At 46.0% G+C, this 23707-nt stretch overlaps 1 protein-coding gene across 2 annotated transcripts in view; it reads left to right on the top strand.

The window, feature by feature from the left end:
• The window catches only part of LOC124720034 (neprilysin-2-like), a 244725-nt gene that overhangs the window by 92321 nt on the left and 128697 nt on the right, over window positions 1-23707 (top strand). For both annotated transcript variants that reach the window (XM_047245283.1, XM_047245284.1), the window contains exon 2: window positions 9223-9356. In XM_047245283.1, the coding sequence (XP_047101239.1) occupies window positions 9223-9356 (134 nt within the window). The remainder of the gene's footprint in view (window positions 1-9222; window positions 9357-23707) is intronic.

The following is a 23707-nucleotide window of genomic DNA, read 5'->3' as shown; positions in this document are numbered from 1 at the left end:
TTAGAACTACTTAAACCGAACTAACCTAAGGACAGCACACAACACCCAGCCATCACGAGGCAGAGAAAATCCCTGACCCCGCCGGGAATCGAGAACGCTACCGCACGACCACGAGATGCGGGCAAAAAGATATCAATACCGGCCCTTCATAAATCGCAAAAAATTATCAATATATTGAAGGAAAAAATATCGACATACCTGACTATGTAAATATCGATTGCACGTTGTAAATATACCGCCGGTTTTAGAGCTGTGTATTTAATTACTGTTTTCTTATTAGATATTTTTTACGTCAACAAGCTAGCAGCATGCTTATCCCCCCTCAGAGCAAGAACTGAAAGGGAAACGATGAACGTTCACTTGGCGATAACCACTTTGGTAAGAATGATAACTGAATGTTGCACAGTAGTTGTCCCATGGGTGTGTTGTTCGGTTTCGTCACGTATCGGTTTTCTCTGGAAAACTTCATGTCGGCTTCCCTGTTCTTTCATTTCTGCAAACGATATGCCTAGAAGTTGTGGTCTTAAAATTGCGTGGTGAGGCTAAACGTTGCAGTTTCTGTTGGTTGCGCCGAATACGTCAGCATTTACCGTCACACGTCTCCACGCGCCGCAGAAACTGTGAATGTGAAGAAACAGCACACTAGTTACGTTAAAAATGGTGATTCACACAGCTAATGTGCTACTGCTTCACATCGGAAATTTTCCTGTCCCATTCACACCTTTACCCTTCCCTCCTCCCCCCCCTCCTCCCCGCCCCTGTGTAATCGGAGTGCTTCTTCTTTTGTGACATCTACAATTGCTTTTCAGAGAATTCACACAAGGTCGGATTGTAGCCTATCGCGATTGCGGTTTATCGTATCGCGACACTGCTGCTCGCGTTGATGGAGATCCAATGACTGTTAGCAGAATATGGAATCGGTGGGTTCAGGAGGGTAATACGGAACGCCGTGCTGGATCCCAACGGCCTCGTATCAGTAGCAGTCGAGATGACAGGCATCTTATCCACACGGCTGTAACGGATCGTGCAGCCCCGTCTCGATTCCTGAGTCAACAGATGGGGACGTTTGCAAGACAACAACCATCTGCACGAACAGTTCGACGACGTCTGCAGCAGCATGGACCATCAGCTTAGAGACCGTGGCTGCGGTTACCCTTGCCGCTGCATCACAGACAGGAGCGCCTGCGATTGTGTACTCGACGGCGAACCTGGGTGCACGAATGGCAAAACGCCGTTTTTTCGGATGAATCCAGGTTCGGTTACAGCATCACGATGGTCGCATCCGTGTTTGGCGACATCGCGGTGAACGCACATTGGAAGCGTGTATTCGTCATCGCCGTAATGGCGTATCACCCTGCGTGATGGTATGGGGTGCCATTGGTTACACATCTCGGTCACCTCTTGTTCGCATTGACGGCACTTTCAACAGTGGACGTTACACTTCAGATGTGTTACGACCCGTGGCTCTACCTTCATTCGATCCCTGCGAAGGCCTACATTTCAGCAGGATAATGCACGACCGCATGTTGCAGGTCCTGTAAGGGCCTTTCTGGATACAGAAAATGTTCGACTGCTGCCCTGGCCAGCACATTCTCCAGATCTCTCACCAATCGGAAACGTCTGGTCAATGGTGGCCGAGCAACTGGCTCGTCACAATACGCCAGTCACTACTCTTGATGAACTGTGGTATCGTGTTGAAGCTGCATGGGCAGTTGTACCTGTACACGCTATCCAAGCTCTGTTTGACTCAATGCCCAGGCGTACCAAGGCCGTTATTACGGCCAGAGCTGGTTCTTCTGGGTACTGATTTCTCGGGTTCTATGCACCGAAATTGCGCGAAAATGTAATCACATGTCAGTTCTTGTACAATATATTTGTCCAATGAATACCCGTTTATCATCTGCATTTCTTCTTGGTGTAGCAATTTTAATGGCCAGTAGTGTATATAATAAAATTATCGGCACTCGATATTGCCACCGATATCGATGTATCAATATATAGTGTAAGTCCAAATCGCCAGTTTATAATGATATTTCTTCCAAGGAATATCGATATTTTATCAATGTCCCTAGCGTTTCAACAGTACTAAATACACTGGTGACCAGAATTAAAGCAACAAACTACTGTTTCCCTGTCCTGTGTCTAATTCGCGATATAATCATACAAACTGCAACAGATGTCCGTACAATCGTGTTCTGCACGGAAGATGGCGCTCTGTCAACGGACAACCACGCCTGAGATGACGTCAGGGCACGTATCAAGCAGGGTAGTGTTTGCCGGGTAGCCCCACACCCACAGTCGCTGTGTACACAGTCACAGGCGGTACAGTATCTACATCTACATCTACATCTATACTCCGCGAGCCACCTTACGGTGTGTGGCGGAGGGTACTTATTGTACCACTATCTGATCCCCCCTTCCCTGTTCCATTCACGAATTGTGCGTGGAAAGAACGACTGCTTGTAAGTCTCCGTATTTGCTCTAATTTCTCGGATCTTTTCGTTGTGATCATTACGCGAGATATATGTGGGCGGTAGTAATATGTTGCCCATCTCTTCCCGGAATGTGCTCTCTCGTAATTTCGATAATAAACCTCTCCGTATTGCGTAACGCCTTTCTTGAAGTGTCCGCCACTGGAGCTTGTTCAGCATCTCCGTAACGCTCTCGCGCTGACTAAATGTCCCCATGACGAATCGCGCTGCTTTTCGCTGGATCATGTCTATCTCTTCTATTAATCCAACCTGGTAAGGGTCCCATACTGATGAGCAATACTCAAGAATCGGACGAACAAGCGTTTTGTAAGCTACTTCTTTCGTCGATGAGTCACATTTTCTTAGAATTCTTCCTATGAATCTCAACCTGGCGCCTGCTTTTCCCACTATTTGTTTTATGTGATCATTCCACTTCAGATCGCTCCGGATAGTAACTCCTAAGTATTTTACGGTCGTTACCGCTTCCAATGATTTACCACCTATGGCATAATCGTACTGGAATGGATTTCTGCCCCTATGTATGCGCATTATATTACATTTATCTACGTTTAGGGAAAGCTGCCAGCTGTCGCACCATGCATTAATCCTCTGCAGGTCCTCCTGGAGTACGTACGAGTCTTCTGATGTTGCTACTTTCTTGTAGACAACCGTGTCATCTGCAAATAGCCTCACGGAGCTACCGATGTTGTCAACTAAGCCATTTATGTATATTGTAAACAATAAAGGTCCTATCACGCTTCCCTGCGGTACTCCCGAAATTACCTCTACATCTGCAGATTTTGAACCGTTAAGAATGACATGTTGTGTTCTTTCTTCTAGGAAATCCTGAATCCAATCACAAACCTGGTCCGATACTCCGTAAGCTCGTATTTTTTTCACTAAACGTAAGTGTATGGAACAGTGAAGACGCCTATCACACTGTCTGCGGGGGAGGGACACAGGAAGAATGGAAGCAGGATCATCACAAACTGATGTCGCCCCACGGCTTAAAATGAATAGTTGTGTTGCTTTTCGGATGTTGCGAGAGACCGAAACCATATCCTGAAGAGCAGGGCAGGGCCGAGCACGTGTGACTTCAGAAGAGAGGCCCGTTATTTGGCTGTTAGGACACAACTGCCATCTGACCTCGTAGCATCCACCGGCCGTGTTGTAGCGAGACAAACGTTGTCCAGAAGGCTTCAGCACAGTGGCCTTTATTGATGAAGACCTGCTATGTGTGTACCTCTGACGCGTCTTCACAGAAGGAAACATCTAGAGCGCAGTCGTCGACATGCTACCTGTACCGTCCAACAGCGGCCAATGTTCTTCCCACAGATCACTCCCAATTCGGCCTGGAGAGTGATTCTCAGTGGACCAGCATCTGGAGAGAACGTGGAACACGATTCTTGGACGCATACATTGTGGAAAGAGACCAGTATCGAGGAGGATCCCTAATCTACATCTACATCTACATGATTACTCTGCAATTCACATTTAAGTGCCTGGCAGAGGGTTCATCGAACCACAATCATACTATCTCCCTACCATTACACTCCTGAACAGCGCGCGGGAAAAACGAACACCTAAACCTTTCTGTTCGAGCCCTGATTTCTCTTATTTTATTTTGATGATCATTCCTACCTATGTAGGTTGGGCTCAACAAAATATTTTCGCATTCGGAAGAGAAAGTTGGTGACTGAAATTTCGTAAATAGATCTCGCCGCGGCGAAAAACGTCTATGCTTTAATGAGTTCCATCCCAACTCGCGTATCATATCTGCCACACTCTCTCCCCTACTACGTGATAATACAAAACGAGCTGCCCTTTTTTGCACCCTTTCGATGTCCTCCGTCAATCCCACCTGGTAAGGATCCCACACCGCGCAGCAATATTCTAACAGAGGACGAACGAGTGTAGTGTAAGCTGTCTCTTTAGTGGACTTGTTGCATCTTCTAAGTGTCCTGCCAATGAAACGCAACCTTTGGCTCGCCTTCCCCACAATATTATCTATGTGGTCTTTCCAGCTGAAGTTATTCGTAAATTTTACACCCAGGTACTTAGTTGAATTGACAGCCTTGAGACTTGTACTATTTATCGAGTAATCGAATTCCAACGGATTTCTTTTGGAACTCATGTGGATCACCTCACACTTTTCGTTATTTCGTTTCGTTATGGTGAGGGCAGGGATCTTATTGACCTGTGGAACACCTCTTCATGAAATTGTACTGGTGAATCAGCAAGGTTTGAGTGCTGTCAGGTGTCGTGACAAGACCTTGGGACCTCGTGTAGTTGTTGCAAGGTGCTGTGGGCCCAGACTTGGTATGATGGACGAATAATTCTCGACCTCATAGCGCACTAGCGGTTGATGTCTTTTTAGGAAATGGAAGATATTGCACCCATGGCGCGGCCTGCTCTCTCTGCGGATTTTATGTGGTGTCACCGCTAGACACCACACTCACTAGGTGGTAGCCTTTAAATCGGCCGCGGTCCGTTGGTATATGTCGGACCCGCATGTCGCCACTGTCAGTGATTGCAGACCGAGCGCCGCCACACGGCAGGTCTAGAGAGACTTGCTAGCACTCGCCCCAGTTGTACAGCCGACTTTGCTAGCGATGGTTCACTAACAAATTACGCTCTAATTTGCCGAGACGATAGTTAGCATAGCCTTCAGCTACGTCATTTGCTACGACCTAGCAAGGCGCCATTATCAATTGCTATTTATCTTGTGATGCATGTACCGTCAGACCGATGTTCACCAATTATGGATTAAAGTTAAGTATTCCAACAGATACGTACTATTTTTGCTAGTCTCATATCCCTGACCTGTTCCAGACCTCACGCCATCCTGCGTGAGCTTTAACGAGTGCCTTTCGGCTTCACCTCGTAGTGGCTTGGCTGTCTTGCCAAGTCACAACATTTTAATCCCATAGAGTATGTCTGGGATGCACTGTGGAGACGGCTCGCATCACGTCAGCATCCACTAATCACTCTCCAACACTTGCGAGCAGCTCTGCAGGAAGAATGGGCGTTACTGCCTCAGTGTGATATTGATGACATCATTCACAGCATGCTCCGTCGTTGTCAGGTCTGTATTGCTGCCAGAGGTGGTCACAACCGATACTGAACATATTAAGCAATTGTCAGAATGTGGGTGCAAATCCTTTAAGTTGAAAAAAAAACGAAGAATATTTTTGTCTAACGTTATGCATGTTGCAGCTGATTACGTTATGTATTATTTACATTCTTCCTACTGTGCTATCACCTGTTTATACTGTTTTGTGGCAAAATAAATGCAACATTGCCATATTCCTGTTTGTTGCTATAATTTTGGACACCAGTGTACATACAGCGATAAAATTTACTCGGTACTGCTACACCCCTGATGAGAACGAAAGCATCCAAGGAGATTATCCCATTGTCCATTATAATTATCCGGGCTGTTATGCCGTGGTCGGTTGATGAATTCTGTGTCAATTCCCAACGTTTCGTCCCCGTCTGCGGCAGACATCTTCAAGGGGGTCCGTAGCTCGATGGAAGGTTCAACACACCCACTGGCTCGCTACTGACTGCCGCCAAATTCCGTGTCCGCGCCGCGGCGTGACGTCACGTGTTTTGAAAACGTCAGTGCAATTGGCCGCTGTCCGCTGCCGTCGATCGCCGTTGCCATCAGCCAGTAGTGGACGGGTGGTACACATCTTCTTTAACACCGGCATCCATATACCGTTTAATTTCACGCCCTCCTCCTTTGGGTTGAAATTATTTGGGTGTTTAGCGATTTCGATTGCCTCCCTGTAGAGCCTTTCGTAATATCCGCTTGTGGCCGCTAGTACTTGCGTCTCCTCGAAACGAATATTGTGGTTCCCTGGCTGGAAAGCATGCTCCGCAACAGCTGATCGTTCCGTTTCTCCTCTTCTACAATTTCCCTTGTGCTCTTCCAAACGTTTAGAAACTTCTTTTAGTTCTACCCACATAAACATGTCCACAGCTGCATGGGATCCTATACACTCCAGCTTTTTCCAGTGCTTTGCGAGCGTCCTTGGCAGGCTTAAGGTATTCCTGTATCTTCCTGGTGGGCTTGTAAATTACGGTAATATTCCGCTTCGTCAAGATCCTCCGTATTCTTTCCGTTACATTCTTAACAAACGGCAGGAAAACCTTAGATTTTGCAGTAGCCTGTACGTCAGTATGGTTTCTGCGTGGCTGTCTCAACGCACGTTTTAATTCGGCGGACGAATATCTGTTCTTCATTAGTGCATTGTGGAGATGTTCCATCTCAGCGTCGAGCAACTCAGGTTCATAAATATTTCTAGGTCTGTGCGCTAACGTCTTGATAACACCCCGCTTCTGTTGTGGGTGGTGGTCCGAACCCCGGTGCAAATAACGGTCCGTGTGTGTGGGTTTGCGGTATACTGAGCGGCCCAAACTACCATTTTCGTTTCTGAAAACAAGCGCATCGAGGAAATGTTATTTGCCGTCTACCTCTTCCTCCATTGCAAACTGAATTCTAAAGTTTATACTATTCAGATGTTCGTGGAAGCGGCTTAGTTCCTCCCTGCCATGTCTCCATAGCACAAACGTGTCATCCACGTATCGGAACCATACATTTGGTTTCTTGCTGGCAGTACCTAAGGCCTGTTCTTCGAATTTCTCCATAAAGAAGTTTGCAATTACGGGACTTAGGGGGCTTCCCATAGCCACGCCATCCGTTTGCTCATAAAACTGTTCATTCCACTTGAAGTATGTGTTCGTTAAACAACACTTAAACCGTTCTGAAATATCGGCAGGAAAAACTCGATCCAGCTCTTCCAATACATCATTAAGTGGAACCATGGTAAACAGCGATACCACATCGAAGCTGACCAATATGTCCTCCGGCTGGACCACTATGCCATTCAATCTGCTGATGAACTGTGTCGAATTCTTTATATAAGAGCCCGTACGGCCCACACGTGGTTTTAACAGCGTAGTCAAAAACTTGGCTAACGAGTAGGTGGGCGAACCAATGACACTTAGTATCGGTCTTAACGGAACATTTCCTTTATGAATTTTGAAGCCTCGGTGGTAGTGCAACCGAATCGCAGAGAGCTTTCGGTACACTCTCTTCAATGGAGGACTTTTTTATTAACTGCGACCCAGTTCTATGAACGTTGTTAGTGGGGTCCTTATTCAGCTTCCTGTATGCTTGCGGATCCAGTATATCAGTAATTTTACTCTGATAGCCACATCCACAATCACCGTTGCGCTTCCTTTGTCAGCTGGCAGAATCAAAATACTATCGTCGTCATTCAGGAGTTTTAAAGCTCTTCTCTCACCCACAGTTATATTACTCTTCGTCGGTTTTGCATTGGCTAATATCCTCACTGTTCTACAGACCCCCTTGAAGAAGGGGACGAAACGTTGGGAACTGACACAGAATTCATCAACCGACCACAGCATAACAGCCTGGATAATTATCTACATCCAGATCTACATCTACATTTGTACTCCGCAAGCCACCCAACGGCGTATGGCGGAGGGCACTTCACGTGCCACTGTCATTACCTCCCTTTTATGTTCCAGTCGCGTATGGTTCGCGGGAAGAACGACTGTCTGAAAGCCTCCGTGCGCGCTCGAATCTCTCTGATTTTATATTCGTGATCTCCTCGGGAGGTATAAGTAGGGGGAAGCAATATATTCGATACCTTATCCAGAAACGCACCCTCTCGAAACCTGGCGAGCAAGCTAGACCGCGATGCAGAGCGCCTCTCTTGCAGAGTCTGCCACTCGAGTTTGCTAAACGTCTCCGTAACGCTATCACGGTTACCAAATAGCCCTGTGACGAAACGCGCCGCTCTTCTTTGGATCTTCTCTATCTCCTCCGTAAACCTGATCTGGTACGGATCCCACACTGTTGAGCAATACTCAAGTATAGGTCGAACGAGTGTTTTGTAAGCCACCTCCTTTGTTGATGGACTACATTTTCTAAGGACTCTCCCAAAGAATCTCAACCTGGTACCCGCCTTACCAACAATTAATTTTATATGATCATTCCACTTCAAATCGTTCCGCACGCATACTCCCAGATATTTTACAGAAATAACTGCTACCAGTGTTTGTTCCGCTATCATATAATCATACAATAAAGGATCCTTCTTTCTACGTATTCGCAATACATTACATTTGTCTACGTTAAGGGTCAGTTGCCACTCCCTGCACCAAGTGTCTATCCGCTGCAGATCTTCCTGCATTTCGCTACAATTTTCTAATGCTGCAACTTCTCTGTATACTACAGCATCATCCGCGAAAAGCCGCACGGAACTTCCGACACTATCTACTAGGTCATTTATATATATTGTGAAAACCAATGGTCCCATAACGCTCCTTCGTGGCACGCGAGACGTTACTTTAACGTCTCTCCATTGATAACAACACGCTGTGTTCTGTTTGCTTCCGGAAGTCAAAGAAAATAGCATCTACCTGGGAGCCTGTATCTAATATTTTCTGGGTCTCACGAACAAATAAAGCGAGTTGCGTCTCACATGATCGCTGTTTCCGGAATCCATGTTGATTCCTACAGAGTAGATTCTGTGTTTCCAAAAACGACATGATACTCGAGCAATAATGGACGTGACATTTCCGGCCGTGAAAGCCTACATTTTAGTGATTATCCCATTGTCATTTTCTGTTTCTGTGATGAGCTAGGACAAGCAGTCATGTCGTGTCATGCCGTGTCACAGTGCTGACTGGGTCCCTCTGCTCTGCCGTGTTGCAGGAACCCCACGTGGTGGGGTCGCCGCACCGCCATGGAGCGCGGGCTGACGCTGGTGGCGACAGTGGCGCTCCTGGTGGCCGGCGCGCTCGCCATCTCGCTGGGCGCCCTCGTCGCCAGGCAGCAGCACCAGTCCGGTATGGCTGCCAGAACAAAAGCCAAACAAACGTAAACAAACCTCTCGCTGCACTTCAGATGCTGCTGCTGCTTGCGGGGTGGGAGTCTGGCGGTGAAACCGGCCGGCTAGAGTTCTTTGGAGTCACTTCCCACTCTGAGACTCCTCTGTGTCATTCAGGCCTTTACACAATCTATATTGTTTCAGATACATGGAATTTCACAAATGCAGCCCAATCTGCATCCACTGCTGCAATGTTGGTTCAGAAGCTCATTAAACATAAACATCATGACAACAAATAAATCCCATATAAATAGAGAAAAAATAATTCCAGAACTGTAATTTCTTAGACTTTCCTGGCGATTTGATGACATCTCGTGGAAATCGGGTTTTCTGCCGGATATCAGCATCTTCCAAATACGATATTTCGACGTCATTACTTGACGTCTTCATCAGGTGTCCCTGAGACTGTCTCAGAAAACACCTGATGAAGATGTCAAGTAATGATGTCGAAATATCATGTTCGGAAGAGGCTGATATCCGACAGAAAACCCGATTTCCACGAGATGTCAATTCCAGAACTGTTAAAAAGGTGAAGCCCCCTGTGACATTCTATGTGTTACGGATTATAAATCCCATAGAAATAGAGAAAAAAATAATTCCAGAACTATTAAAAAGGTGAAGCCCCCTGTGACATTCTACACTCCTGGAAATTGAAATAAGAACACCGTGAATTCATTGTCCCAGGAAGGGGAAACTTTATTGACACATTCCTGGGGTCAGATACATCACATGATCACACTGACAGAACCACAGGCACATAGACACAGGCAACAGAGCATGCACAATGTCGGCACTAGTACAGTGTATATCCACGTTTCGCAGCAATGCAGGCTGCTATTCTCCCATGGAGACGATCGTAGAGATGCTGGATGTAGTCCTGTGGAACGGCTTGCCATGCCATTTCCACCTGGCGCCTCAGTTGGACCAGCGTTCGTGCTGGACGTGCAGACCGCGTGAGACGACGCTTCATCCAGTCCCAAACATGCTCAATGGGGGACAGATCCGGAGATCTTGCTGGCCAGGGTAGTTGACTTACACCTTCTAGAGCACGTTGGGTGGCACGGGATACATGCGGACGTGCATTGTCCTGTTGGAACAGCAAGTTCCGTTGCCGGTCTAGGAATGGTAGAACGATGGGTTCGATGACGGTTTGGATGTACCGTGCACTATTCAGTGTCCCCTCGACGATCACCAGTGGTGTACGGCCAGTGTAGGAGATCGCTCCCCACGCCATGATGCCGGGTGTTGGCCCTGTGTGCCTCGGTCGTATGCAGTCCTGATTGTGGCGCTCACCTGCACGGCGCCAAACACGCATACGACCATCATTGGCACCAAGGCAGAAGCGACTCTCATCGCTGAAGACGACACGTCTCCATTCGTCCCTCCATTCACGCCTGTCGCGACACCACTGGAGGCGGGCTGCACGATGTTGGGGCGTGAGCGGAAGACGGCCTAACGGTGTGCGGGACCGTAGCCCAGCTTCATGGAGACGGTTGCGAATGGTCCTCGCCGATACCCCAGGAGCAACGGTGTCCCTAATTTGCTGGGAAGTGGCGGTGCGGTCCCCTACGGCACTGCGTAGGATCCTACGGTCTTGGCGTGCATCCGTGCGTCGCTGCGGTCCGGTCCCAGGTCGACGGGCACGTGCACCTTCCGCCGACCACTGGCGACAACATCGATGTACTGTGGAGACCTCACGCCCCACGTGTTGAGCAATTCGGCGGTACGTCCACCCGGCCTCCCGCATGCCCACTATACGCCCTCGCTCAAAGTCCGTCAACTGCACATACGGTTCACGTCCACGCTGTCGCGGCATGCTACCAGTGTTACAGACTGCGATGGAGCTCCGTATGCCACGGCAAACTGGCTGACACTGACGGCGGCGGTGCACAAATGCTGCGCAGCTAGCGCCATTCGACGGCCAACACCGCGGTTCCTGGTGTGTCCGCTGTGCCGTGCGTGTGATCATTGCTTGTACAGCCCTCTCGCAGTGTCCGGAGCAAGTATGGTGGGTCTGACACACCGGCGTCAATGTGTTCTTTTTTCCATTTCCAGGAGTGTATGTGTTACAGTGCATAAATCCCATATAAATAAAGAAAAAAATAATTCCAGAACTGTTAAAAAGGTGAAGCCCCCTGTGACATTCTATGTGTTACGGAGTGTGCTGCCTCCTATTGCTGCCTACTGGCACACCCACGATCAGCGAAAGTGTGACGTCGTTTTTCTATGCTCTACCAGTATTCTTCACCTTGTCAAGATATGTGGAAGTGAGGCGGCATGATGCTATCTGTTATTGCAGACAAAATTTGTTGATAACGTCTGCTCTTTGCAGTAATTTGAGTCTATATTCGGCGCTACACAAATCTTTTAAAGTGTCTTTCGTTAGTAAGTTTCTATTCAAATTATTGCTATTGGGTACCTGCATTGTTTAGCAGTTCCCACCAAAGATGCTCATTAACAGTTACTAGGCGACCAACCCGCATCTCAGAATGGGTGGATATCTTTGGGTAGCGTAGCACATGTGCACAAGGTAATTCCTTCAAACGACGCAGCGTTTCAAGCTTACTGGCAGATTAAAACTGTGTGCCAGACTGAGAGTCGAACTCGGGACCTTCGCCGTTCGTGGAAGTACAGCTGTGAGGACAGGACAGGAGTTGTGCTTGGGTAGCTCAGTTAGTAGAGCGCTTGCCCGCGAAAGGCAAAGGTTTCCAGCTCGAGTCTCAGTCTGGCACACAGTTTTAATCGGCCAGGAAGTTTCATGTCAGTACGCACAACATTGCAGAGTGGAAATTTCATTACGGACACAGGGTTCATTTAACACACTGTGATGTTTTGTCTATTGACAATTATTCAATATTGGTGGGGAATAAAGGATTATTATTATTATTGTAGTCCAGAGATAATCCAATACAGAGTTCACTTCTCATGACACTGTCTTCGAAATTGTACGGATCTATAGCTTGTCCTCAAGTAGGTTTTTATTAAAGCTATTTCTTTGATATGGTTCACTCCTATGAGTCGTGACACTTTAGCTCGATAATTAATGTCCACACAGGGTGTATAGCTGAAAGTCAAGCTGCAGTGTGATGTCTGAATAGTAGCTTTGGCAACAACTGAAGTTTTTAAATTTAAATTAATGATATCGATCATTTATCGATTAAGAAGTTCTATGGACGTTAGCGTCATCTCAGTTCTGTCAGTTTTCGTATTTTTAACAAAAAATTAAACGAACAGAGATTTACTTTTAATTTGCCCGACTTCCAATGAAGTGGACTGTTTGACGCAGTGGTGCACAAACTTAATGGAGGCGAATACTCGGTAATGAGATGTTAAAAGCTCGGACACTAAAATTTCGGACACAAAGACCAACAGATGCTAAAGACTGCCAGAAGCTAAAAACGTTAACAATATGTGGTTGGGTTGCTGTAGTGGTTGTGAAACAAAAGCGACGTTCGTTAGAAACTCTTTGAATAAAGCAAGTTGCTACTTTTCATATAACACTCCATTGCATTGGCTCTTATATTCGTTTATTTAATTTTCTCTACTTTAAAAAGGGGAATTCATGATTTTACTGTAAGAATATATGAAAAACGGGAAATGTTCATGGCCGGTTCGAATAAATTTTAGTTTCAAAAAAGACCAGTGGGGTTTCGGGTGGGGAGGAAGGTTTATCAGCGAAAATGTGCGCCCTTTATATTTCATGAAAGATTCGAGATATTGGAGCGAGAATTTTGGGAAACGATAGTAGGCTGAAGGGCAATGTAATTTTGTTGTATGGGTAACTGTTATTTCAATCAAAGTATAGGGGGCAATACATTTTCCTAAACGGAATGATGTACTATATTAACACAGTTCGAAAGCTGTTGAAAGGGTGAATACGTTGACATAGCGATTCTTAATAGCATCAGAATGGAAAGACGCAGCAGCAGGAATTGGCTGTGGCTGTATAAACGCCGCCGATTGGGACTCTCATGCTAGGATCTGTCATTGTGTGGTCTGTAAGACAGGACTACATAACTGAAAAAGCCACCTGTTGTGGTACTGGTGTGGAAGTTCAACAGTCAAGCACGGGTCCACAAACCAGGTGCCTGCTGCAGAGGTCTAGATGCGGCATTTATGTCGAGAGGACACTGTCAGTGGCCCCTCAGTTCATCTGTGTGCTCAGTTGCTCCACAGTTGTGTCAACATTCGCCTGTACACACGTCTGCAGCCATGGTTCAGCCCTGCCTTCTACAGCGTGTTACAAAAAGGTACGGCCAAACTTTCAGGAAACATTCTTCACACACAAATAAAGAAAAGATGTTATGTGGACATGTGTCAGGGAACGCTTCAGTTCCATGTTAGAGCTCATTTTAGTTTCGTCAGTACGTACTGTACTTGCTCGATTCACCGCGAGTTGGCCCAATTGAAGGAAGGTAATGTTGACTTCGGTGCTTGTGTTGACATGCGACTCATTGCTCTACAGTACTAGCATCAAGCACATCAGTACGTAGCATCAACAGGTTAGTGTTCATCACGAACGTGGTTTTGCAGTCAGTGCAATGTTTACAAATGCGGTGTTGGCAGATGCCCATTTGATGTACGGATTAGCACGGGGCAATAGCCGTGGCGCGGTACGTTTGTATCGGGACAGATTTCCAGAACGAAGGTGTCCCGACAGGAAGACGTTCGAAGCGATTGATCGGCGTCTTAGGGAGCACGGAACATTCCAGCCTACAACTCGCGACTGGGGAAGACCTAGAACGACGAGGACACCTGCAATGGACGAGGCAATTCTTCGTGCAGTTGGCGATAACCCTAATGTCAGCGTCAGGGAAGTTGCTGCTGCACAAGGTAACGTTGACCACGTCACTGTATGGAGAGTGCTACGGGAGAACCAGTTGTTTCCGTACCGTGTACAGCGTGTGCAGGCGATATCAGCAGCTGATTGGCCTCCACGGGTACACTTCTGCGAATGGTTCATCCGACAATCTGTCAATCCTCATTTCAATGCAAATGTTCTCTTTACGGATGGGCTTCATTCCAACGTGATCAAATTGTAAATTTTCACAATCAACATGTGCGGGTTGACGAGAATCCGCACGCAAATGTGCAATCACGTCATCAACACAGATTTTCTGTGAACGTTTGGGCAGGCATTGTCGGTGATGTCTCGATTGGGCTCTACGTTCTCCCACCTACGCTCAATGGAGCACGTTATCATGATTTCATACGGGATACTCTACCTGTGCTGCTAGAACATTTGCCTTTACAAGTACAACACAACATGTGGTTCATGCGCGATGGAGCTCCTGCACATTTCAGTCGAAGTGTTCGTACGCTTCTCAACAACAGATTCGGTGACCGACGGATTGGTAGAGGCGGACCAATTCCATGGCCTCCACGCTCTCCTGACCTCAACCCTCTTGACTTTCATTTATGGGGGCATTGGAAAGCTCTCGTCTACGCAACCCCGGTACCAAATGTAGAGACTCTTCGTGCTCGTATTGTGGACGGCTGTGATGCAATACGCCATTCTCCAGGGCTGCATCGGCGCATCAGGGATTCCGTGCGACGGAGGGTGGATGCACGTATCCTCGCTAACGGAGGACATTTTGAACATTTCCTGTAACAAAGTATTTGAAGTCACGCTGGTACGTTCTGTTGCTGTGTGTTTCCATTCAATGATTAATGTGATTTGAATAGAAGGAATAAAATGAGCTTTAACATGGAAATTAAGCGTTTCCGGACACATGTCCACACAACATATTTTCTTTATTTGTGTGTGAGGAATGTTTCAAATTAAGTGTTTCCGGACACATGTCCACATAACATATTTTCTTTATTTGTGTGTGAGGAATGTTTCCTGAAAATTTGGCCGTACCTTTTTGTAACACGTTGTATAGCCTTTGGTGCACCACAGTGCCTCGGCGCCAGTTTTGGATAGAGACATTTTGCGACACACGGCATGCCTGAACCACAGCAGCATGTAAACAATTTACAAAGTTAGCCGTTTCAGAAATAGTTCCACCTTTGGCGTAAAAGCCAATGGTCATGCCCTTTTGGACGTCAGACAAATCACTCTGTTTCCACATTACGACAACGACTGCACTGTTTTCAGATCTCGGTGGCACGCTTTGTATACCCTCTACTGCTACTGGCGCCACATGCCATCTGTGAGTGGTTCATTGCATGTTGACTGCGAACATAAAAGGTGGCCCAGCAATGTGACTGGACCATGTACACTATGTGATCAAAAGTATCCGGACACTCCCAAAAACATACATTTTTCATAGTAGGTGCAGTGTGCTGCCACCTACAGCCAGGTACTCTATATCAGCGACCTCAGTAGTCACTAGACATCGTAAGAGAGTCGAATCGGGTGCTCTGCCGGACTTCGAACGTAGTCAGGTGCTTGGGCGTCATTTCTGTCATACGTCTGTACGCGAGATTTCCACACACGTAAACATCCCTAGGTCCACTGTTTCCCATGTGATAGTCAAGTCGAAACGTGAAGGGACACGTACAGCACAAAAAGCGTACAGACCAACCTCGTCTGTTGAGTGACAGAGACAGCCAACAGTTGAAGGAGTCGTAGTGTGTAATAGGCGCACATCTATCCAGACCATCACACAGGAATCCCAAAGGGCATCAGGATCCACTGCAAGTACGCCACGCTTGGTGTAAGGAGCGTAAACTATTGGACGATTAAACAGTGGAAAAATGTTGTGTGGAGTGACGAATCACGGTACACAATGTGGCGATCCGATGGCAGGATGTTGGTATGGCGCCGGCCGCGGTGGTCTAGCGGTTCTAGCTGCTTCAGTCCGGAACCGTGGGACTGCTACGGTCGCAGGTTCGAATCCTGCCTCGGGCATGGTTGTGTGTGATGTCCTTAGGTTAGTTAGGTTTAAGTAGTTCTAAGTTCTAGGGGAATGATGACCTAAGATGTTGAGTCCCATAGTGCTCAGAGCCATTTGATTTTTGTTGGTATGGTGAATGCCTGGTGAACCTCATATGACAGCGTGTTTAGTGTCAACAGTAAAATTCGGAGGCGGTGGCGTTACGGTGTTTTGTGTGGCACTATCACAGCACAGGCCTACGTTGATGTTTTAAGCACCTTCTTGCTTCCCACTGTTGAACAATTCGGGGTGTCGGTTGCGTCTTTCAACACTATCGAGCACCTGTTCATAATGCACGGCCTGTGGCGGAGTGGTTACACGAGAGTAGCATCCCTGTAATGGATTGGCCTGCACAGATTCCTGACCTGAATCCTATAGAACACCTTTGGGATGTTTTGGGACGCCGACTTCGTGCCAGGCCTCACCGACCAACATCGATACCTCTCCTCAGTGCAGCACTCCGTGAAGAATGGGCTGCCATTCCCCAAGAAAACTTCCAGCACCTGACTGAACGTATGTCTGCGGGAATGGAAGCTGTCATCAAGGCTGAGGTGGGCCAACACCATACTGAATTCCAGCATTACCGATGGAGGGCGCCGCGAATTTGTGTCATTTTCAGCCAAGTGTCCGGATACTTTTGATCACATAGTGTATATTGCATGTGTTTGGATTTTATGAATGTGTACGTATATATATATATGCGAGTGTGTGTGTCTGTATTTAAGTACCTGTAACTGTTGAGTGTGTGTGTGTTTGTGCGAGTGAGTTTTGTGGGGGCAATTTTCTAAAAAATAAACGAGTGTTGAATTCCGAGTACTACAGTTCCTGTAATTTGAACTACTGCTATATGGGGCTTAGAATAAAAATCCACTGAGAAAATTAATTTACCACCATAACCGCCACAGTCGTGGCCAGTGACCGTTGTTAAAAATTTTGTGCCACTTCATGCAGGGCTAAGGTTCAAAGATTACCTAATGCCAGAGTAAAGATATAAAACTATCTCAATTCCAAACAGCAATTAAAAAACCTGTATGCTGTGCAGATTGACTGTAAGAAAGATAATCCCACTTTCACTTCATTACGTCATGTAAAAAAATTGCTCTGAGCACTATGCGACTTAACTTATGAGGTCATCAGTCGCCTAGAACTTAGAACTAATTAAACGTAACTAACCTAAGGACACCATACACATCCATGCCCGAGGCACGTCATGTAAAGATAACAATGTGCTCCTAAGAATAAATCGGAATATGTTCTTGAAATGCTATTATGAATTGAACTTTGTAACAGTCTTTTAAAATATCAATCAGTTTACTGCATTGGCCTAGTCCGGCACAGCTATAAACACATCAGTCAAATGGTTAAAATGGCTCTGAGCACTATGGGACTTAACATCTGAGGTCATCAGTCCCCTAGAACTTAGAACTACTTAAACCTAACTAACCTAAGGACATCACACACATCCATGCCCGAGGCAGGATTCGAACCTGCGACCGTAGTGGTCGCGCGGCTCCAGGCTAGAACCGCTCGGCCACAGCGGCCGGCTAAACACATCAGTCCAAAACGGGTAGACTGGTAAGACTGGCTGATGCAATTGCAGAAGTTGTTGGTTTCGGCACTGCAACTGGGGTGTGTGGACTCTATTGCTGTTGGCCACTGTTTGGAACCTTGACCGTATGCACATCAGCCTTACGACTACTCTATTGCCAGGTTCTCCAAGCTGGGAGCCGGCTCAGACTTTATTTGCCGATTACATGCAACATCAATCAAAGGATTTTTCCCCAGCCGCTGCCCTTCTCTCATTACTCAGCAAGAATTAGAAATTAATATTTTCCTAGTTCATATTTGAAATTAGTGGTTTAATGGGAAGTGAAAAAAATCTTATTTAACTGGCCATTAAGGCGTGTGATCACTAGCAACTAGCTTCCGTAAGTAACTTCCGCAATTACTTGCTGCAGTGTTTGCATTGAAACAAACTTGCACGAACTTACCTCTGCAAGTCTCCAGGCAAAGTTAATTTTGGTAACTTGCTGCAGGTTCTTGCAGAAGTGCCTGCGCTAGAGCCGCGTTGTTATTTCGGCAACTGGAAGTTTACGGTGTCGTGCTTGAAAACCGGAGCAGCCGCCACCCTTGTGGCAGCATTATCATTGAAGAAAAGCAGTGACGAAAATCGAAAACTTGAGATTCGAAACTGGGACCCAGCTGTAAGCTCTATCGCCAAGGGATCAACATTCTTCGATTTTTGCAAACATAATGCATTTATGTTTAGAAAAAAAAACAACGTCCGAACAGGCCTTGGAGGCCCAACTACACCGACCGGCCGCCATGTCATCCTCAGCCCAAGGCGCCACTGGATGCGGATATGAAGGAACATGTGGTCAGGACACCGCTCTCTCGGCCTTTTGTCAGTTTCCGAGACCGGAGCCGCTACTTCTCAGTCAAGTAGCTCCTCAGTTTGCCTCAGAAGGGCTGAGTGCACCGTGCTTGCCAGACCGAATGGTCACCCATCCAAGTGCTAGCCCAACCCGACAGCGCTTAACTTTGGTGATCTGTCGGGAACCGGTGTTACCACTGCGGCAAGGCCGTTGGCTCGTTCCTGCCTAGACTAAGAATGAAAAGGATTGGCTTAAATTGAAAGACATCTCTACTGCAATTTTACTCTCCCTTCTAGTGAAACAAAGTGATCGGTAATTTCGTGTCGCACTTCCTTGGCTGAGAGTGCCCAAGAATATGCAGGGTGAGTCACCTAACGTTACCGCTGGATATATTTCGTAAACCACATCAAATACTGACGAATCGATTCCACAGACCGAACGTGAGGAGAGGGGCTAGTGTAATTGGTTAATACAAACCGTAAAAAAATGCACGGAAGTATGTTTTTTAACACAAACCTACGTTTTTTTAAGTGGAACCCCGTTAGTTTTGTTAGCACATCTGAACATATAAACAAATACGTAATCAGTGCCGTTTGTTGCATTGTAAAATGTTAATTACATCCGGAGATGTTGTAACCTAAAGTTGACGCTTGAGTACCACTCCTCCGCTGTTCGATCGTGTGTACCGGAGAGCACCGAATTACGTAGGGATCCAAAGGGAACGGTGATGGACCTTAGGTACAGAAGAGACTGGAACAGCACATTACGTCCACATGCTAACACCTTTTTATTGGTCTTTTTCACTGACGCACATGTACATTACCATGAGGTGTGAGGTACACGTACACACGTGGTTTCCGTTTTCAATTACGGAGTGGAATAGAGTGTGTCCCGACATGTCAGGCCAATAGATGTTCAATGTGGTAGCCATCATTTGCTGCACACAATTGCAATCTCTGGCGTAATGAATGTCGTACACGCCGCAGTACATCTGGTGTAATGTCGCCGCAGGCTGCCACAATACGTTGTTTCATATCCTCTGGGGTTGTAGGCACATCACGGTACACATTCTCCTTTAACGTACCCCACAGAAAGAAGTCGAGAGCTATAAGATCAGGAGAACGGGCTGGCCAATTTATGTGTCCTCCACGTCCTTTGAAACGCCCGTCGAACGTGTACCTCACCCCTCATGGTAATGTACATGTGCCTCAGTGAAAAAGACCAATAAAAAGGTGTTAGCATGTGGACGTAATGTGCTGTTCCAGTATCTTCTGTACCTAAGGTCCATCACCGTTCCCTTTGGATCCCTACGTAGTTCGGTGCTCTCCGATACACACGACCGAACAGCGGAGGAGTGGTTCTCAAGCGTCAACTTTAGGTTACAACATCTCCGGATGTAATTAACATTTTACAATGCAACAAACGGCACTGATTACGTATTTGTTTATATGTTCAGATGTGCTAACAAAACTAACGGGGTTCCATTTAAAAAAACGTAGGTTTGTGTTAAAAAACATACTGCCGTGCATTTTTTTTACGGTTTGTATTAACCAATTACACTAGCCCCTCTCCTCACGTTCGGTCTGTGAAATCCATTCGTCAATATTTGATGTTGTTTACGAAATATATCCAGCGGTAATGTTAGGTGACTCACCCTATATATTTATCGTTCCCCATGACACATTCGTCTGTCTTTGTGCCACTCTCCTTCATACAGCTACTGAACACACAAAGTTTCCGTAAGTTTGGGAATAACTTCGACCATATTGCCAACTGCGGTCAGTACTTGGAGAAAGATACGAGAAATTGTTTGCACTAACTTGCTGACTTGAGGAAGTCGATTTTCTGTTTTTTTTTTTTTTTTTTTCGATGTCAAATAACTTGCAGAAGTTGCTTCTTCAAGCGACATGTGAAAGTTTACTTGTTAGTGGACACGCCTTTACACCTTTTGTGTGTGTGTGTGTGTGTGTATGTACGTACACTATGTGATCGAAAGTATCCGTACACCTGGCTGAAAATGAGTTACAAGTTCGAGGCGCCCTCCATCGGTAATGCTGGAATTCAGTGTGGTGTTGGCCCACCATTAGCCTTGATGACAGCTTCCACTCTCGCAAGCATACGTCCAATCAGGTGCTGGACGGTTTCTTGGAGAACGGCAGCCTATTCTTCACGGAGTGCTGCACTGAGGAGAGGTGTCGATGTCGGTCGGTGAGGCCTGGCACGAAGTCGGCGTTCCAAAACATCCAAAAGGTGTTCTATAGAATTCAGGTCAGGATTCTGTGCAGGCCAGTCTATTACAGGGATTGATTGGCGACTCCATGGAGTGTTCTGTGCACCACGACCAGATAATGGATATAATTGGAAGGAGAAACAGCATTGGTCGTATTTTTTGTTTTTGTTTTGTTTTGTTTTATAGTTGCATAATCGATTTTCGGTCTCTTAGTGACCATTCTTAGTGCTGTAGTATACAATATGCAATTAAAATTGGTAAACTAGTTTATGTGATCTCTCTAAGCTTGTTGATACCAGTGCCTACCAATTTTAATTGTATATTACAGCACTGAGGATGGTCACTAAGTGACCGAAAATCGATTTTGAGGATAATAAAAAAAAAGTACGACCAATGCTGTTTCTCCTTCCAAGTATATTACAGGGATGTTACTGTCGCGCGACCACTCCGCCACGGGACGTGCATTATGAACAGGTGCTCGATCGTGTTGAAAGACGCAATCGCCATCCCCGAATTGCTCTTCAACAGTTGGAAGCCAGAAGGTGCTTAAAATATTAACGTAGGCCTGTGCTGTGATAGTGCAACGTAAAACAAGGGCTGCAAGCCCCCTCAATGAAAAACACGACCACCGCCTCCGAATTTTACTGTCGGCACTACATACGCTGGCAGATGATGTTCACCGGGCATTCACCATACCCACACCCTCCCATCGGATCGCCAGATTGTGTATCGTGATTCGTCGCTCCACACAACGTTTTCCCACTGTTCGATCGTCCCGTTTTTACGCTCCTACAGCAAGCGAGGCGTCGTTTGGCATTTACCGGCGTGTTGTGTGGATTATGAAATCAAAGTTTTCTCACGTCCCGCCTAACTGTCATAGTACTTGCAGTGGATCCTGTTGCAGTTTGGAATTCTTTTGTAATGGTCTCGATAGATGTCTGCCTATTACACATTACGGCAACGTATGTTGCTGGGGATGCCCGGATGTTTTTGATCACATAGTGTACATGGGTGCGTGTGAGCTTTCGGCATGATATTATCATAGTACCAAAATGTTATTTTGTGTGTAGAATTGTAACTGAGGAAATGTAAACAGTGTAGTGATGCAACTCACAAAAGATACATTTAACTCACAAAGCGTGGCCACGACGTTGGGATCACGGATTTACTTGAAACTTTGCACGCCTTTAGTAGGCCATGAGAACAACATAATATGCAAATAGAAAGGTGGACTACTCTGTCAATTCCGAGAAAATCACAAGAGAAGTTTTACGCGTCTGTTACGTACGAAATGTACGAGGTGCATTCAAGTTCTAAGGCCTCCGATTTTTTTTCTAACTGTTGTTGTTGTTGTTGTGGTCTTCAGTCCTGAGACTGGTTTGATGCAGCTCTCCATGCTACTCTATCCTGTGCAAGCTGCTTCATCTCCCAGTACCTACTGCAACCTACATCCCTCTGAATCTGCTTAGTGTATTCATCTCTTAGTCTCCCTCTACGATTTTTACCCTCCACGCTGCCCTCCAATACTAAATTGGTGATCCCTTGATGCCTCAGAACATGTCCTACCAACCGATCCCTTCTTCTGGTCAAGTTGTGCCACAAACATCTCTTCTCCCCAATCCTATTCAATACTTCCTCATTAGTTATGTGATCTACCCATCTAATCTTCAGCATTCTTCTGTAGCACCACATTTCGAAAGCTTCTATTCTCTTCTTGTCCAAACTATTTATCGTCCATGTTTCACTTCCATACATGGCTACACTCCATACGAATACTTTCAGAAATGGCTTCCTGACACTTAAATCTATACTGGATGTTAACAAATTTCTCTTCTTCAGAAACGCTTTCCTTGCCATTGCCAGCCTACATTTTATATCCTCTCTACTTCGACCATCATCAGTTATTTTGCTCCCCAAATAGCATCACCCGACTTAATTAGACTACATTCCATTATCCTTGTTTTGCTTTTGTTGATTTTCATCTTATATCCTCCTTTCAAGACACTGTCCATTCCATTCAACTGCTCTTCCAAGTCCTTTGCTGTCTCTGACAGAATTACAATCTCATCGGCGAACCTCAAAGTTTTTTTTTCTTCTCCATGAATTTTAATACCTACTCCGAATTTTTCTTTTGTTTCCTTTACTGCTTGCTCAATATACAGATTGAACAACATCGGGGAGAGGCTACAACCCTGTCTTACTCCCTTCCCAACCACTGCTTCCCTTTCATGTCCCTCGACTCTTATAACTGCCATCTGGTTTCTGTACAAATTGTAAATAGCCTTTCGCTCCCTGTATTTTACCCCTGCCACCTTTAGAATTTGAAAGAGAGTATTCCAGTTAACATTGTCAAAAGCTTTCTCTAAGTCTACAAATGCTAGAAACGTAGGTTTACCTTTCCTTAATCTTTCTTCTAAGGTAAGTCGTAAGGTCAGTATTGCCTCAAGTGTTCCAGTGTTTCTACGGAATCCAAACTGATCTTCCCCGAGGTTGGCTTCTACTAGTTTTTCCATACGTCTGTAAAGAATTCGTGTTAGTATTTTGCAGCTGTGACTTATTAAACTGATAGTTCGGTAATATTCACATCTGTCAACACCTGCTTTCTTTTGGGATTGGAATTATTATATTCTTCTTGAAGTCTGAGGGTATTTCGCCTGTTTCATACATCTTGCTCACCAGATGGTAGAGTTTTGTCAGGACTGGCTCTCCCAAGGCCGTCAGTAGTTCCAATGGAATGTTGTCTACTCCGGGGGCCTTGTTTCGATTCAGGTCTTTCAGTGCTATGTGAAACTCTTTACGCAGTATCATATCTCCCATTTCATCT

Source organism: Schistocerca piceifrons, chromosome 11 (genome assembly GCF_021461385.2).
Source record: "Schistocerca piceifrons isolate TAMUIC-IGC-003096 chromosome 11, iqSchPice1.1, whole genome shotgun sequence".
In the NCBI taxonomy this organism is placed as follows: domain Eukaryota; kingdom Metazoa; phylum Arthropoda; class Insecta; order Orthoptera; family Acrididae; genus Schistocerca; species Schistocerca piceifrons.
The sequence above is the reverse complement of the archived record's forward strand: the minus strand, read 5'-3'. Positions and strand labels throughout refer to the sequence as shown.